The following is a 13,108-nucleotide window of genomic DNA, read 5'->3' as shown; positions in this document are numbered from 1 at the left end:
GGAGAACAGTATTTAAAACTTTAAAAAGTATTCATGGTCATCGGGCAAGAGACTCTGCAGAACAGAGGGGTGTCCATCAGGGGTCCCCCTGAAATGCTGGGCCCCAGGGCCAGAGCCCACTTTGCCCATGCCTTAAAATGTCTCTGGTGCCAGCCTTGTGTTACTACTCTATTACTGGGGCGGCCTGGATTGGGGATTGGCCTCTTCTGGAGTCTGCACGTGGCTTGCAACATTAACTTTTAGAAGCCTGGGCAGGGGAGGCCCCCTCTGGAGGGATATGGTCAGTGTACCCCCACTTGTGGAGGCCTCATCTGAAGGACTGGCCTCTTCTGGAGGCTGCACGTGGCTTGCAACATTAACTTCTAGAAGCCTCCACAGTGGAGGCCCGGTCCTGAGTAACTTGGTCACTGTACCCTCACGGCTGGAGGCCTAGCTTGGAGAACTGGCCTCTTCGGGAGGCCACACTTGGCTCTGTTAGTGGCCCTTGCTGTCACACGTCGGCTTCAAGGAGAGTATGGTTCGTTCAGCGACGTCAAGCACCACAGGTGATGGGCGGGGCCTGAGGAGAACTTTATTTATTGGAAGGGACCCCGCAACCTGCACCAATGACCCCACAGGTCCTCCTCAGATCCCTGGAGCTCAGTGCTTTTTGGGCTTTAAGGAGAGTACTGTGCGTTAAGTGACGTTCTGACGTCACACACCAGAGGGGGCGGGGCCTAAGGAGGGCTAGTACCATTTAATATAAACACTGAAATTATGCGGCAGGGGAGGGCCAAATTAAGAGGCAGCTTTAGTCAAATTTGGCGGCAATAAAAGGCAGATTATGCTGCATAATGCAGCACATTTTGGGATAGTATGTCATTTTCACACTTAAAACTGTCTGGGAATAGGTTGCACCTCGTTGGTACCAGTTTAACACCTAAATATAGCAATAAACAACTAAAAAGTGACCAACCTTTGCAAAGAGCCTTCCAATGCGTGGCAACTCTTCTTGCTGTGTTTCTAGTGACTTAAAACGCTAGAGGTAAGAACAATTTTATTTTGTGAACCTGCAGATTATGCCGCAGATGGTGGATTATGTGGTAAATTAATGATTATGCAAAAAATCAATCGAGCAGAATTTGTAAAGCGCTGCTATTCCCCCCCAAGAGGGAATCCAGGCGCTGAGGGAGATTCTGTTCGGGTGGAATCATTTGTACAACCAGGTCTTGAGTCCCTCTCTGAATTCCTGAAGAGAAGGTGAGGTACAGCAGTAGAAGGGGAGGCTGTTCGAGGTCTTCGTAGTGAGGCAGGAGGAGGAGCGTTCTCCACTGTTGCTTCGGTGGATGTGGGGGATGGGAGCGATGGCGGAGCACAGGTGTCTGGAGGGTTGGTGGAAGCTCAGGCGGTGGTTGTTTGCTGGTCCTTGGTTGTGTAGGGCTCTGTATCCGTGGGTCAGAATCTTGAATTTATATCACATGTGGGCGTGATATAGGTCTATTTCGGGAGGTCGAGGATGAGTGTGAGCACTGTTCGGTATAGTCAACACTCTCTGCGGGAGGGGAATGGTAATTCCTACATAGTGCGTTGCCGTACTCCAAGCGGCTAGTGACGAGGGATTGAGTGATGGTATGTCTGGTGCTGACTGGGAGCCATTACAAAAATGCCTGTCGCATAATTCCAGTGGCCTGTATTGTAAGGCACGCAACAAGCGTCAGCGATGACCTCTGACCCCAGGGCTCCTTCATCAGAGTCCCCACCTGGAGCTCTGTGCTGTTTGGCGGATGAGACATTTTAATTTCCTGGCGCTTCTGTAGTTCCAGGCGTTTGAGATGAGAAAATTAATAAAATGTCAGAAGCGCTTATAAGAAGGGTCCAGCACTCTTGAATGTACCCCCCGCCCCCCTCCTAGGGCTTGTACGGCCTGATGGATGAGGCCGGCATGATTCAGGCCCTCAAGAGGCAGCCTTTCATATTATTAATAATATTGAACATTTACACCCGAGCTCTGAGGCATGTCCGTGGGCCGTTAGCTGCCCTCCCCTCCCAGAAGACACATTCAGTCTTTCCCAATTAGTGGGTGAGTGGGGGGTGAGAGGGTCCAGGCACAGTATGTAGGCAAACACTCAGCAATTGAAAGGGGGCAGGAATGTGGTCAAGGTGTAGACCAGGCCTGTGTGTTGTGCATTAAGGACTGGTCTGTGGGCTGTGTGTGAAGGACAGGCCAGGGGGGTGGGCATAAAGTGGTGTGCCCGCCCCACTGGCCCCATGAAGAATAGGCGCAAATGAAGGACACGTGTGAGTGGTCAAGTCTGTGTGTGGTAGTAATCCATCATCCTTACCCAGCTCCTCCCAGTGCGAGCTTCCGTTCAGCTGCCAGATGTGGCCCCTGGCACCAGAAAGTGTGACCTGGTCATGTCGATTTCACAAAGGTGGCTCCTCGGGGAAGTGAGAAGCATCGTGAAGCTTGCATGCATCGCCCACAAAGCACGCTATCTGGGAACTCCAAACTGCCTTACCCCAAAAACTGACCATCTCAGGTGGGCAACGCCCCCCTGCGAGGCAAGAGCAACCTCTTACCTGAAGCACCAGGAATTAAGAAAACAAAAAACATAAGTTGGTCATTCTGTGCTGGTGCTTGGATCTCCACTATACCAGCCCGCAGGAAACGCCTTCCCAGGACACCTTTCAGCATCCTTTCGAAACTTCAGGGATAAGCAGGACTATTGAGTCTTATATAGCGCGAACTTGACCTGAATCGTGTATCAGAGCACAAGTTGCATTACATGGAGACACATTCATTTTATTTGTTAGGCGCGGGGAGATTAAGTGATTTGCCCAGAATCACAGGATGTTCAGCGTCATTGCCGAGACTCGAACCCAGGACCCTAGATTCGAGGTCGACCGCCCTAGCCGTTAGGCCAACTCCTCTCCCCAGTTGTTAAGATGTCTTGTTAAATTATCTTCATTCTCTCACCATGTGAAAAATTCTGAGGGGCCCCAATGATTTCTTTTCCCACTGGGGTGCGCCATTGAAGACCACCGATCTGGGAGGTGAATTGCACTGTGTGAAGCTGGAAGGGCTGGGTCCCGGCCGTGATGTGTAAACTACCCCTGACTTCAGTAAGGGCTCTGTTCCTTCCTACAGCTGCCTTCATGTAGTATAACGTTGACTATCGCTTCACAACAGCCCACTGCCCGCAAATCACAAACTCTTTCCACAGAGCGAGTGGTTTCACGGTGTTACAAACAGCTGTCGTTCTTGGAAAGATAAGAGGCTGGGTAGGCCCTGCTGTGATAAGCTCCGTGACACCTGGGTTGATCACACATTGTCGCAGCCGGTTCAGCACCGGGGCTAATTTTCCAAGCTGGATGCTGATATTGCATCTCTGACATTTCGCTCCCTGTTTTTTCCCTTATCTGGAAAAGACGAACTGCGCTTTGTTTCTCAGACAGTGAGCCGGGCTCGTGTCGGTGACGTGCGGGGCAGGTACCGCTGCTGCGAGGACTCCATACACCTCCTGGTTTCTTATCTGAGGTGATTGGCAGATAGCGCCCTGATCTGAAGGTCGAAAATGCGAAATGTCATTTCAGATTAAACCAATGAGCTTGCTTTGTCAATCCTGTGTGACAGTCCCTGCCTTGACTGCGTCACCGCCCCGCCTCTTACTGCCTCCAGACAGCGGACTCTGACACGTCCATGTGGCTCAAATACTATCTTATATATTTGATTAGGAATTGTGAATAAGGTCATCTTTCTGACCCGCTTTGGGCCTTTTTTGTGCAAAGACAAAGCATAAATGATGGTGGGCATTCCAGTGCCTGGTGGTTTCACGGGTGGGCCTGGGTGGTAGGCGCTGTGAATGTAGGGAGACAGGACTGTTGCTTCCACGACTGTCTGGCACCAGCTGTGCTCAAGTGCTCCAGGTCCGAGCTACATAGAAAGAGGCGGGTTCGGGTTCGCTTTCAGATCTAGTGTGGCAGGCTTTATTAAACCAGTGCTTAATTTGTGTAGGTGCCAGGGCCCTTCTCAGGAGGCCTCGCAGTTTGCACCACCCATGGCCACCTGCCAGGGCTGCCAGTACCAATACAACTACTAACCATCACACCCCTTACATGTGTGATAATTCAGTGTATTCCAGGACTCCGCTATACAAATGGCTTAGGCGGCAAGTTTTAGCTATGTTTAATGTATATTGAATTATTAAACACTACTGTTGTGCTCATTTCAAAATTAGACAGCGCCACCATGTGGTGAACTGTCATTAGTGCCGGTGTTGATAATTGAGTTCCTGTTCTGAGCATCAGCGGACACGGGCTCAAATTAAGCATGGTTTATAATTAAAAGAGGAGAGCCTAGTCTGGTCTTTTATTTCTTCAAAATGAGTGTAATCTCAGGCACACTCTGGTTATAATAAACAGAAAATTAGACACTGAGAAAAAAAATGAACTTCTAAATTAATCGTTTCCGTTTGTAGTGCGCGATCTGCCACCAGAGTGGCACTGAAGGCTTCTAGTGTGGCCTGCGGACGGCTCACATGTGGTTTTGAGTTTTCCATCTCAGGCAGTCTGGTCTAGCGTGCGTGGGTGATTGTGAGTGTCCCTCTGTTAGCTGGCTGTGCCTGCTTTGGGTGGCTGTGAGTTTGATGGGCGACAGCCGGGCCTGCACCAGGTTGCATATGATCCGTGCACATGCCAGTTGCCTGTCACATGTACCTCTGGGGTGAGCAGGTGATGAAGCCACTTCTAACATGCATGTTTAGTGTCCATTTGAGCTGTGCTGGGTGTGTGTTCGGGGTTTTGTCTTCATGTGTGTTGTCTTGGCGAATACTGCTGTTCTGTGTTGTGTGTGTGTCCCAGGGTGCTTAGGTGAGTGCAGTGCAAACTACAGAACTGGCATCAGTAATGCCATATCGATCAGTTCGGATATGGATTGGAGAAGTTTATAAAACATAATTTGCCCTTTCACCCCATGGGGAATCAACGCGTTTATGGGGGTTGCTGTCCACTTAGAGCTGCCGCTGTTCTGCTGTCTTCTAACCGACGCCCACTCTGTTAGTATGACTTGTTTTAATATAGTGCTTTATACCACAGTTTGAGGTTTCTAGGCATTGTAAATACAAGGTGTTAGTCACTGAATTTATTAGAACTCAATCTTTCGACTTCGGGATGAGACTAGAAAACTGCGTCGGCCCTTTTAGACTTGGGTTTGTGCCCTGTGGCTCATAGCATTGGCCAGAGGTGTCTGTATGACCCCCAAGAAGGATGTGCTCAAAAGAAATGCTGTTGAGTGACCCAGTGTTATCCAGTGGCCCCAACCTTTGCAATGGCCCCGTCCTATCCCAGTGGCCCTATCCTATCCCCCAATGGCCCCATCCTATCCCCCAATGGCCCCATCCTATCCCCCAATGGCCCCATCCTATCCCCCAATGGCCCCATCCTATCCCCCAGTGGCCCCATCCTATCCCCCAGTGGCCCCATCCTATCCCCCAGTGGCCCCATCCTACCTATCCCCCAGTGGCCCCATCCTACCTATCCCCCAGTGGCCCCATCCTACCTATCCCCCAGTGGCCCCATCCTACCTATCCCCCAGTGGCCCCATCCTACCTATCCCCCAGTGGCCCCTTCCTATCCCCCAGTGGCCCCTTCCTATCCCCCAGTGGCCCCATCCTATCCCCCAGTGGCCCCATCCTATCCCCCAGTGGCCCCATCCTATCCCCCAGTGGCCCCATCCTATCCCCCAGTGGCCCCATCCTACCTATCCCCCAGTGGCCCTATCCCCCAGTGGCCCCATCCTACCTATCCCCCAGTGGCCCCATCCTACCTATCCCCCAGTGGCCCCTTCCTATCCCCCAGTGGCCCCTTCCTATCCCCCAGTGGCCCCTTCCTATCCCCCAGTGGCCCCATCCTATCCCCCAGTGGCCCCATCCTATCCCCCAGTGGCCCCATCCTATCCCCCAGTGGAACCATCCTATCCAATGGTCTTATGTTATTGAATGCCTGTATCTATCCGGTGGCCCCATCTGCTGGCCCCATCTTATCCGGTGGCTCCATCTTTATCCAGTGTCCTTATCCAGCGGGCCCTATCCTTATCCAGCGGGCCCTATCCTTATCCAGCGGGCCCTATCCTTATCCAGCGGGCCCTATCCTTATCCAGCGGGCCCTATCCTTATCCAGCGGGCCCTATCCTTATCCAGCGGGCCCTATCTTTAGCCTTATCCAGCGGGCCCTATCTTTAGCCTTATCCAAGCGGGCCCTATCTTTAGCCTTATCCAGCGGGCCCTCTCCTTAGCCTTATCCAGCGGGCCCTCTCCTTAGCCTTATCCAGCGGGCCCTCTCCTTAGGCTTATCCAGCGGGCCCTCTCCTTAGCCTTATCCAGCGGGCCCTATCTTTAGCCTTATCCAGCGGGCCCTATCTTTATCCTTATCCAGCGGGCCCTCTCCTTAGCCTTATCCAGCGGGCCCTATCCTTAGCCTTATCCAGTAGGCCAATGTTTTCACATGGCCCTCTCCTGTCCAGTGGTCCAATTGTATCCAATGATCATATCCGGTCCAGTGGTCCAGTAGTATCCAATGGCGCTCCGCGCGTCCCAAGTCCTTGATGCTGAATCACTCCTCCACGCGTGATGTCCTATCCAGGGACTGTACTTGGCACCACTGGAGGTCTGCCAGTCTGTGCCAGTCATGCTTTCTGCATCATTATGGAGTTACCACACTGGACACATAATCCACCTGCGCCACAAAACTTCAGATTGGAAGGAAAACTCGTTTCTGGGTAAAATGAATGGAAAGCTGCATAAATGACCCCCTGTGCTGTGCCGCACAGTGGAAGGCCCTCTGCCAAGGTTCATTTGCCGGTCACCCTTCAGTCACTGGGGGCTGTCTCCAGGTGTCAAACTGGCACTTATGCGGTAAATCTTTCTGTGCAGACAGCATTAGTGCATCTTAAACGAACAAAATAATGCTGCAATGGAATATTTAACAGTATGCTGCAGAATGTGGCATTTCTTGATACTTTTAGTCATGCGTGCCACATAATTTAGTTATTCACTGCCACATAACTCCATGGTCCTGACTGCACTGTCCCTCTCGATCAGGGTAAATGCAATGGGTTTAAGAAGCTTGGCCCCTTCGTGTTTATAAGTGTGTTTAATGCAGAACTCCCTTACGTCAGCACCACGTGGCACTGTGCAGGGCATGGCACGACCCGCAGGGTCCCTGAGATGTGGCGCTGATACTGGACTGCGCTTGCGCTAACAAATGATTCCGCAATGGAGCAATTGAGCTCATGGTCGCAGGTTCGATTCCAAAGGATACCGTTTGGTGTTGTAGCGCCAAGAAACCTCTTAGGGATAAACTTGCGCTTTACAAATGGGCTCGTGACTCAGTATGCTTGTAGGAGCGCCTGTGTTTTTATCTTAGAAAAAGTGAAATGTAGGGGCATAGAAGCCTCCTCCCTCCCCGCTTCGCACCTGGTTCTGGGAGCACGTTTACTTGAGGTTCACCATTACACACCATGCAGTTCTGTCCTCTTTTTCACGCGCCTGCAGCCCTTGGCTTGGCGCTACGGTTGTAATTGTAGCATGTGCAGAGTTTTCTTGGTTTCTTTCTAACACGTGCCCTTTCTTCCTGCAGCCGAGCCTCTAAACACCGCATCCCGATGAACTGACGAAGCGCCCGGGGCCCGTGAGGACCAGCTCGACGTGGGAGGATGCTGCCGGCGCCTGGCAGCATGCCCGTCCTTCTGCCAGCCTTGCTGCTTTGCTTCCTGGCGACGTGGGCACGGGCAGACAGTAAGTACCCTCCAGTCTCACACCCCTGTGCACGTGCGCCAGGCGCTCAATGGATGCTGAACATATGCTTTTATATTGAATATTCATTCACTGATTCCATCCTTCCACCGCCATTTTGTGCACCAGCGCGGGCTTGCCCAGAGGCATGCTCTACCATAAACGGATAGGACAGCAGGCACAGAGGTAGAGAGGACACTCAACCAGGGGTCCCCGAGCACGGACTCACCCCTGGGCCCCCCCAAGCACGGACTCACCCCTGCCCCCCTCTCCCAACAGCACGGAATCCCCCCCCAGGCCCACCCAAGCACTGGCTCGCCCCTGCCCCTCCTCAAGCACAGACTCACCCCTGGGCCCCCCAAGCACGGGCTCACCCCTGGGTCCCCCCAAGCCCATAGGCAGGCTATGCCACCAGCAGATAAGGCAACAGGCACTGAAGTAGGGGGGACACTCCAACAGGGGTCCCATAGCACAGACTCACCCTCCCAAACACCAGCTTGCCCCTCCTGCCCCCCAGCACCCTCTCACCCCTGGGACCCTGAAGCACCCGCTCACTCAAGGGTCCCCAAGCACAGACACCCACGGCCCCCCCCCCCCCATGCACCCACTCACACCTTTCCCCACCCCCCCACCCCATTCACGGTCTCACACACGGGCAGGGCACAAGTCCTAAAATAAGTTGGGGGGGGGGGGGAGGGGCTAACCATGTTAGGCAGTATACAAGTGACATCATGGTGCGTAATATCACAGCACAACATAACAGCATCACAGGAAGTGACATCAGATCTTAACACTTCTCACACATGTTTCGCAGGTCTAGCATGAGGGCATTTGAGTGCATTTTGAGATTTTGCATCTGGGCTGTGCCAAAAAACCCTGATGCAAAATGTGGGCCTCAGTTTATACATTAATTTTGTTAAACTCTGCCTCAAAAAAGTTGGCAACAAGCAGAAACGTAGCAATACATCTATTCTGCATAATTGGTTGCGAAGTCTGCATTTTAAAATAACTTATGGGGCTAAGGCACCTGCTGCAGAGATATTTGTGTGCCCAGTAAATCCCAGGGAACAATATTAATGGTAAAGTAAGTCTGAAGGGTAACGCATTTGCTGGAGAGTGATGTATTTTCTCTAGTCCCAGTTTTGACTCAAAGTAGCTTAGAGGGTTAATGTGTCTCCTGCAAGCACATCATCTAACACGCAGATGAGCGGTTTTTATTTTATGCAACTAGGTAAGTGAGTTACTCCTTTTAACACCAAGATCCTTTTGTTACTCTCAGTTCATACATTGTAATCCTTCTAACAAAATAGTGGTATTTAAATTGTTAGTTGTGTAAATACTGGGACAGACTAACACATCTGGCATTCTTACAGTGCATGCATCTCTCTTACATTTAAGAATTTGATCAGGTCAAATACATGCCTTTCTTGCGCATTTCTGAAGTGATGATGACCAGCAGGGAGCCTATGCTCCCCCGCCCTTGCATGTGCATGTAGGTGTGAGGCTAGTGGACAAAAGGAGCGCAGCTGGTGTCTGAAATATGAAAGCCCCCTCCATGCCTGCAAGTTGCTGCTCCAAAGGAAAGCAGACCAGGTGCAGGGGCTGCTGAATATGTCAAGACTGATTTGTATATGGCTGGGTGCAAACTGGAATGGCATTGGGACACTGGCATAACGAAACTTGAGGGGGGCCCCTGCAGGGCACGTGGACGGGCTCTCTCTGGACTCTTATCGTGAGCTATCCAGCCTGAGTAATGTGCTGAGGGGGCCCCCTGGAGCTTGGGGCCCACTCGCACGGCGGGGCCTGCGGGGGCCTGTGTTACGCCACCACTTGGGGAGCAAAAAAAACGATGGATTCAGGCCCAGATCTCTGTACTGGGGTGAATGTATGACATTGTTCTGCGTTCTGTCCATCAATTCTTCTTTTTGCATTTGACACCCCGAGTGGGACGGGTAAGCCCATACGTGGGTCAAGTGCTCTCCATGACACTGGAGTCAAGCTATTCTGGCTGATGAGGGGTGAAACCCGAAACTAGTCCTAGGATGCTTGTTTCCAGTCCAGGGAGGACCTGGCCTGGCAGTTTGGGCTGGACTGTTCCCATTGGGCGCAGGGTCAAGACTGATTTGCATATGGCTGGGTTCAAAGTGGAGTGGCACGGGGACCAAAAAACGTTGCATCTAGGCCCAGATATCTGTACTAGGTGAATATAAGACATTGTTCCTCATTCGGTCCATCAATTGTTCTTTTTGCCTCCCTCTGACCACAGCGTGGCATGGGCAGAGCCCTTGTCCTGGACCTTCTCAGCTACTGTAACTTAATCTCCTCTGTTCTTCCAAAAAACGATCACCGGGCCTGTTAACTTTAGAACAAGGCAGCTGGATTGTGGAAGTGGGACCACATGAAAGCCAGACCCTGAAAGCTATGCTCTGGCTCCCAGGAGATGCCGGGGCCACATTCTAGCTTTGGTTGAACATTCTTAAAGCGCCTTGAGGCAAAGAACCTGTCCACCTGCGGACACTGGCAGAGTCCTTCACTCTGCCTCACCTGCGGTCCTTCAAGGAGATGAAAGGGGGGGGGGGCACATGAGGTGTAGGGACACGCTCTGGAACACCTTGAACTGCACGTGAAATGTGAACTTACCCACACGTGGAAGAGGGGTGGGGGCAAAGATTTTCAGGCGCGGTTTCTGTCTCTTGCAGTTGGATCCAACCTCCTCTCTTACCGGTAACCCTTTTTTGTTGTTGTTCTGAAGTAATCACAGAATAACACGATACACTTGTTATAACTTTATAATAAATATATTAAATGGCGTGTATCTCAGCCTTTCGCCGCTGGGAGGAGGGTGGATGAGGAATTGCACTTATAGCTCTGACTAGTGCACAGGTGTGTCCAGTTGTGTGTTCACGCTCCATTGGTGCATGCAGATGGTCTCATGAGCATCGTTGTGGTTACTGCTTTCAAATTGTAGAGGGGCAGTAGTGAGCCTGCAGAGTCCCACAATGCACTGGGTACAGGGGCTACTTGTATTGGCGGAGGGGCAGGGCCCAGTGCCGACCAAGCCTCCCAGAGCAGGGGAAGCCTCACCTGGCCGAGATTGTTGAATGCGTTGCAGGGTTCAGAAGTGCCAGCCGTGTGGCCTTTACCCGTTCCATGATCTTTGGGGTTGGGGTTGAAGAAAATTGTTGATTGGACCCCCAAGTGCACGTTTATCTGATTTACTCTTAACTTGAGGCTAATTGCTTAAGGTGAAGATTTCTCCTTCCTTGACCGACTTTAGTTTTTACCAATTGCATTTGATGGTTGCTCTCTACTATTTTTGTCCTGATGATGACCTAATGAATTAATAGAGGTCGAAACGTTGACGCCTTCCTTTGGCAAATTAAGAGGAAGCTTACATTGCTTCTTGTTCTGTCATTAGACAGATTCTTTTGCGTTTATTTTTTTCATATAATTTTTGTGGATACTGTACTATATTGATTCTAATTTCTCTTTAATTTGTTGGTGATTAATTGTATGTGGTGTGTTTTGAGTATTTTTTTGAAAATTATTCCCAGAATCATTGTTGCTATAATATTGCCTCAAAGGGGCGCTTGGGTGGGAGCATTCGAGATGCTGTGGCTCAAGTAGCAGCTTGGTGGGGAGCATTTGAGGTGCTGTGGGTCATGGGTTGGATGGGAGCATTTGAGGAGCTGTGGCTCAAGTACCAGGTTGGGTGGGAGCATTTGAGGTGCTGTGGCTCAAGTGAAGGGCTGGGTGGAAGCATTCGAGGTGCTGTGTCTCAAGCGGTGGGTTAAGTGGGAGCATTCGAGGTGCTGTGGGTCATGGGTTGGGTGGGAGCATTTGAGGTGCTGTGGGTCATGGGTTGGGTGGGAGCATTTGAGGTGCTGTGGCTCAAGTGAAGGGCTGGGTGGGAGCATTTGAGGTGCTGTGGCTTAAGCAGTGGGTTGGGTGGGATCATTTGAGGTGCTGTGTGTCATAGGTTGGGTGGGAGCATTCAAGATGCTGTCGTCGAGGCCCAGGTTGGGTGGGAGCATTCGAGGTGCTGTGGCTCAAGTAGCAGGTTGGTTGGGAGCATTCGAGGTGCTGTGACTCAAGCGGTGGGTTGGGTGGGAGCAATCGAGGTGCTGTGGGTCATGGGGTGGGTGGGAGTATTCGAGATGCTGTGGCTCGAGGCCCGGGTTGGGTGGGAGCATTCGAGGTGCTGTGGCTCAAGGAGCAGGTTGGGTGGGAGTATTTGAGGTGCTGTGGCTCAAGGGGCGGGCTGGGTGGGAGAATTCAAGGTGCTGAGACTCAAGCAGTGGGTTGGGTGGGAGCATTCGAGGTGCTGTGGGTCATGAGGCAGGCTGGGTAGGAGCATTCAAGGTGCTGTGGCTCAAGCGTTGGGTTGGATGGGAGCATTTGCGGTGCTGTGGTTCAAACAATGGGTTGGGTGGGAGCATTCGAGGTGCTGTGGGTTGGGAGGGAGCATTCGAGGTGCTGTGGCTCAAGCAGTGGGCTGGGTGGGAGCATTCGAGGTGCTGTCGGTCATGGGGCGGGCTGGGTGGGAGCATTCGAGGTGCTGTGGCTCAAGGGTTGGGTGGGAGCATTTGCGGTGCTGTGGCTCAAACGATGGGTTGGGTGGGAGTATTCGATGTGCTGTGGCTCAAACGATGGGTTGGGTGGGAGTATTCGAGGTGCTGTGTGTTGGGTGGGAGCATTCGAGGTGCTGTGGGTCATAGGGCTGGTAGGGTGGGAGCATTAGAGGTGCTGTGGCTCAAGGGACAGGTTGGGTGGCAGCATTCGGAGTGGGAGCCCGAGTAAGTAGGTGTAGTAGGTACCCCCCAGCGCCTTGAGACCCTCACGGGTGAGTAGCACGCTTTATAAACCCCTGATTGATTGATAATGCGGCTCAGAGTGCAGGTTTATCAGGGTACTGGGCTCTCTGAATATTGGTCCCTCAGGTCTGGGGCATTCCCCAGGAGAGCTCAGCCTCATCTCCCAGATGTTTCCCCTCCTTCTGCTGCTCGGCCCCCAGCATGCTGTGTAGGGTTCACTTGAGTGCCTTGTGCAGCCCCTGAGCCTCCCCATGGCTCCCTCTTCGTTGTCCACCAGGAGTCGTAGGTCCTGGCCTGGAGAGGGCCTGCAGGCTTCTCTCCCTGCCCCTCAGCACCCACCGGTATGGTATCTGAAGGTGCTTTTCAACGCCACAAAAGCGCTTGCGCAGCTTCCTGTCTTATGCAGCTGCAGCCAGGAGATGATTGAATTTTCTGGGTGACCTGTGCGTCTTCTGTCAGGGTGACTGCGACGCTCTTACTGCCTGGCGCACTCATTTTACACCCTCGGTGGCACATTAACACCCT

At 52.1% G+C, this 13,108-nt stretch overlaps 1 protein-coding gene across 6 annotated transcripts in view; it reads left to right on the top strand.

The window, feature by feature from the left end:
• The window catches only part of PTPRF (protein tyrosine phosphatase receptor type F), a 746,312-nt gene that overhangs the window by 352,906 nt on the left and 380,298 nt on the right, over window positions 1-13,108 (top strand). For all 6 annotated transcript variants that reach the window (XM_085602951.1, XM_085602956.1, XM_085602955.1 and 3 more), the window contains one exon: window positions 7,615-7,772. In XM_085602951.1, the coding sequence (XP_085459077.1) occupies window positions 7,691-7,772 (82 nt within the window). In that variant the 5' untranslated portion in view covers window positions 7,615-7,690. The remainder of the gene's footprint in view (window positions 1-7,614; window positions 7,773-13,108) is intronic.

Source organism: Triturus cristatus, chromosome 4_2 (assembly GCF_964204655.1).
Source record: "Triturus cristatus chromosome 4_2, aTriCri1.1, whole genome shotgun sequence".
Taxonomy (NCBI): Eukaryota; Metazoa; Chordata; class Amphibia; order Caudata; family Salamandridae; genus Triturus; species Triturus cristatus.
This window is presented reverse-complemented; position numbering and strand designations above follow the sequence as displayed.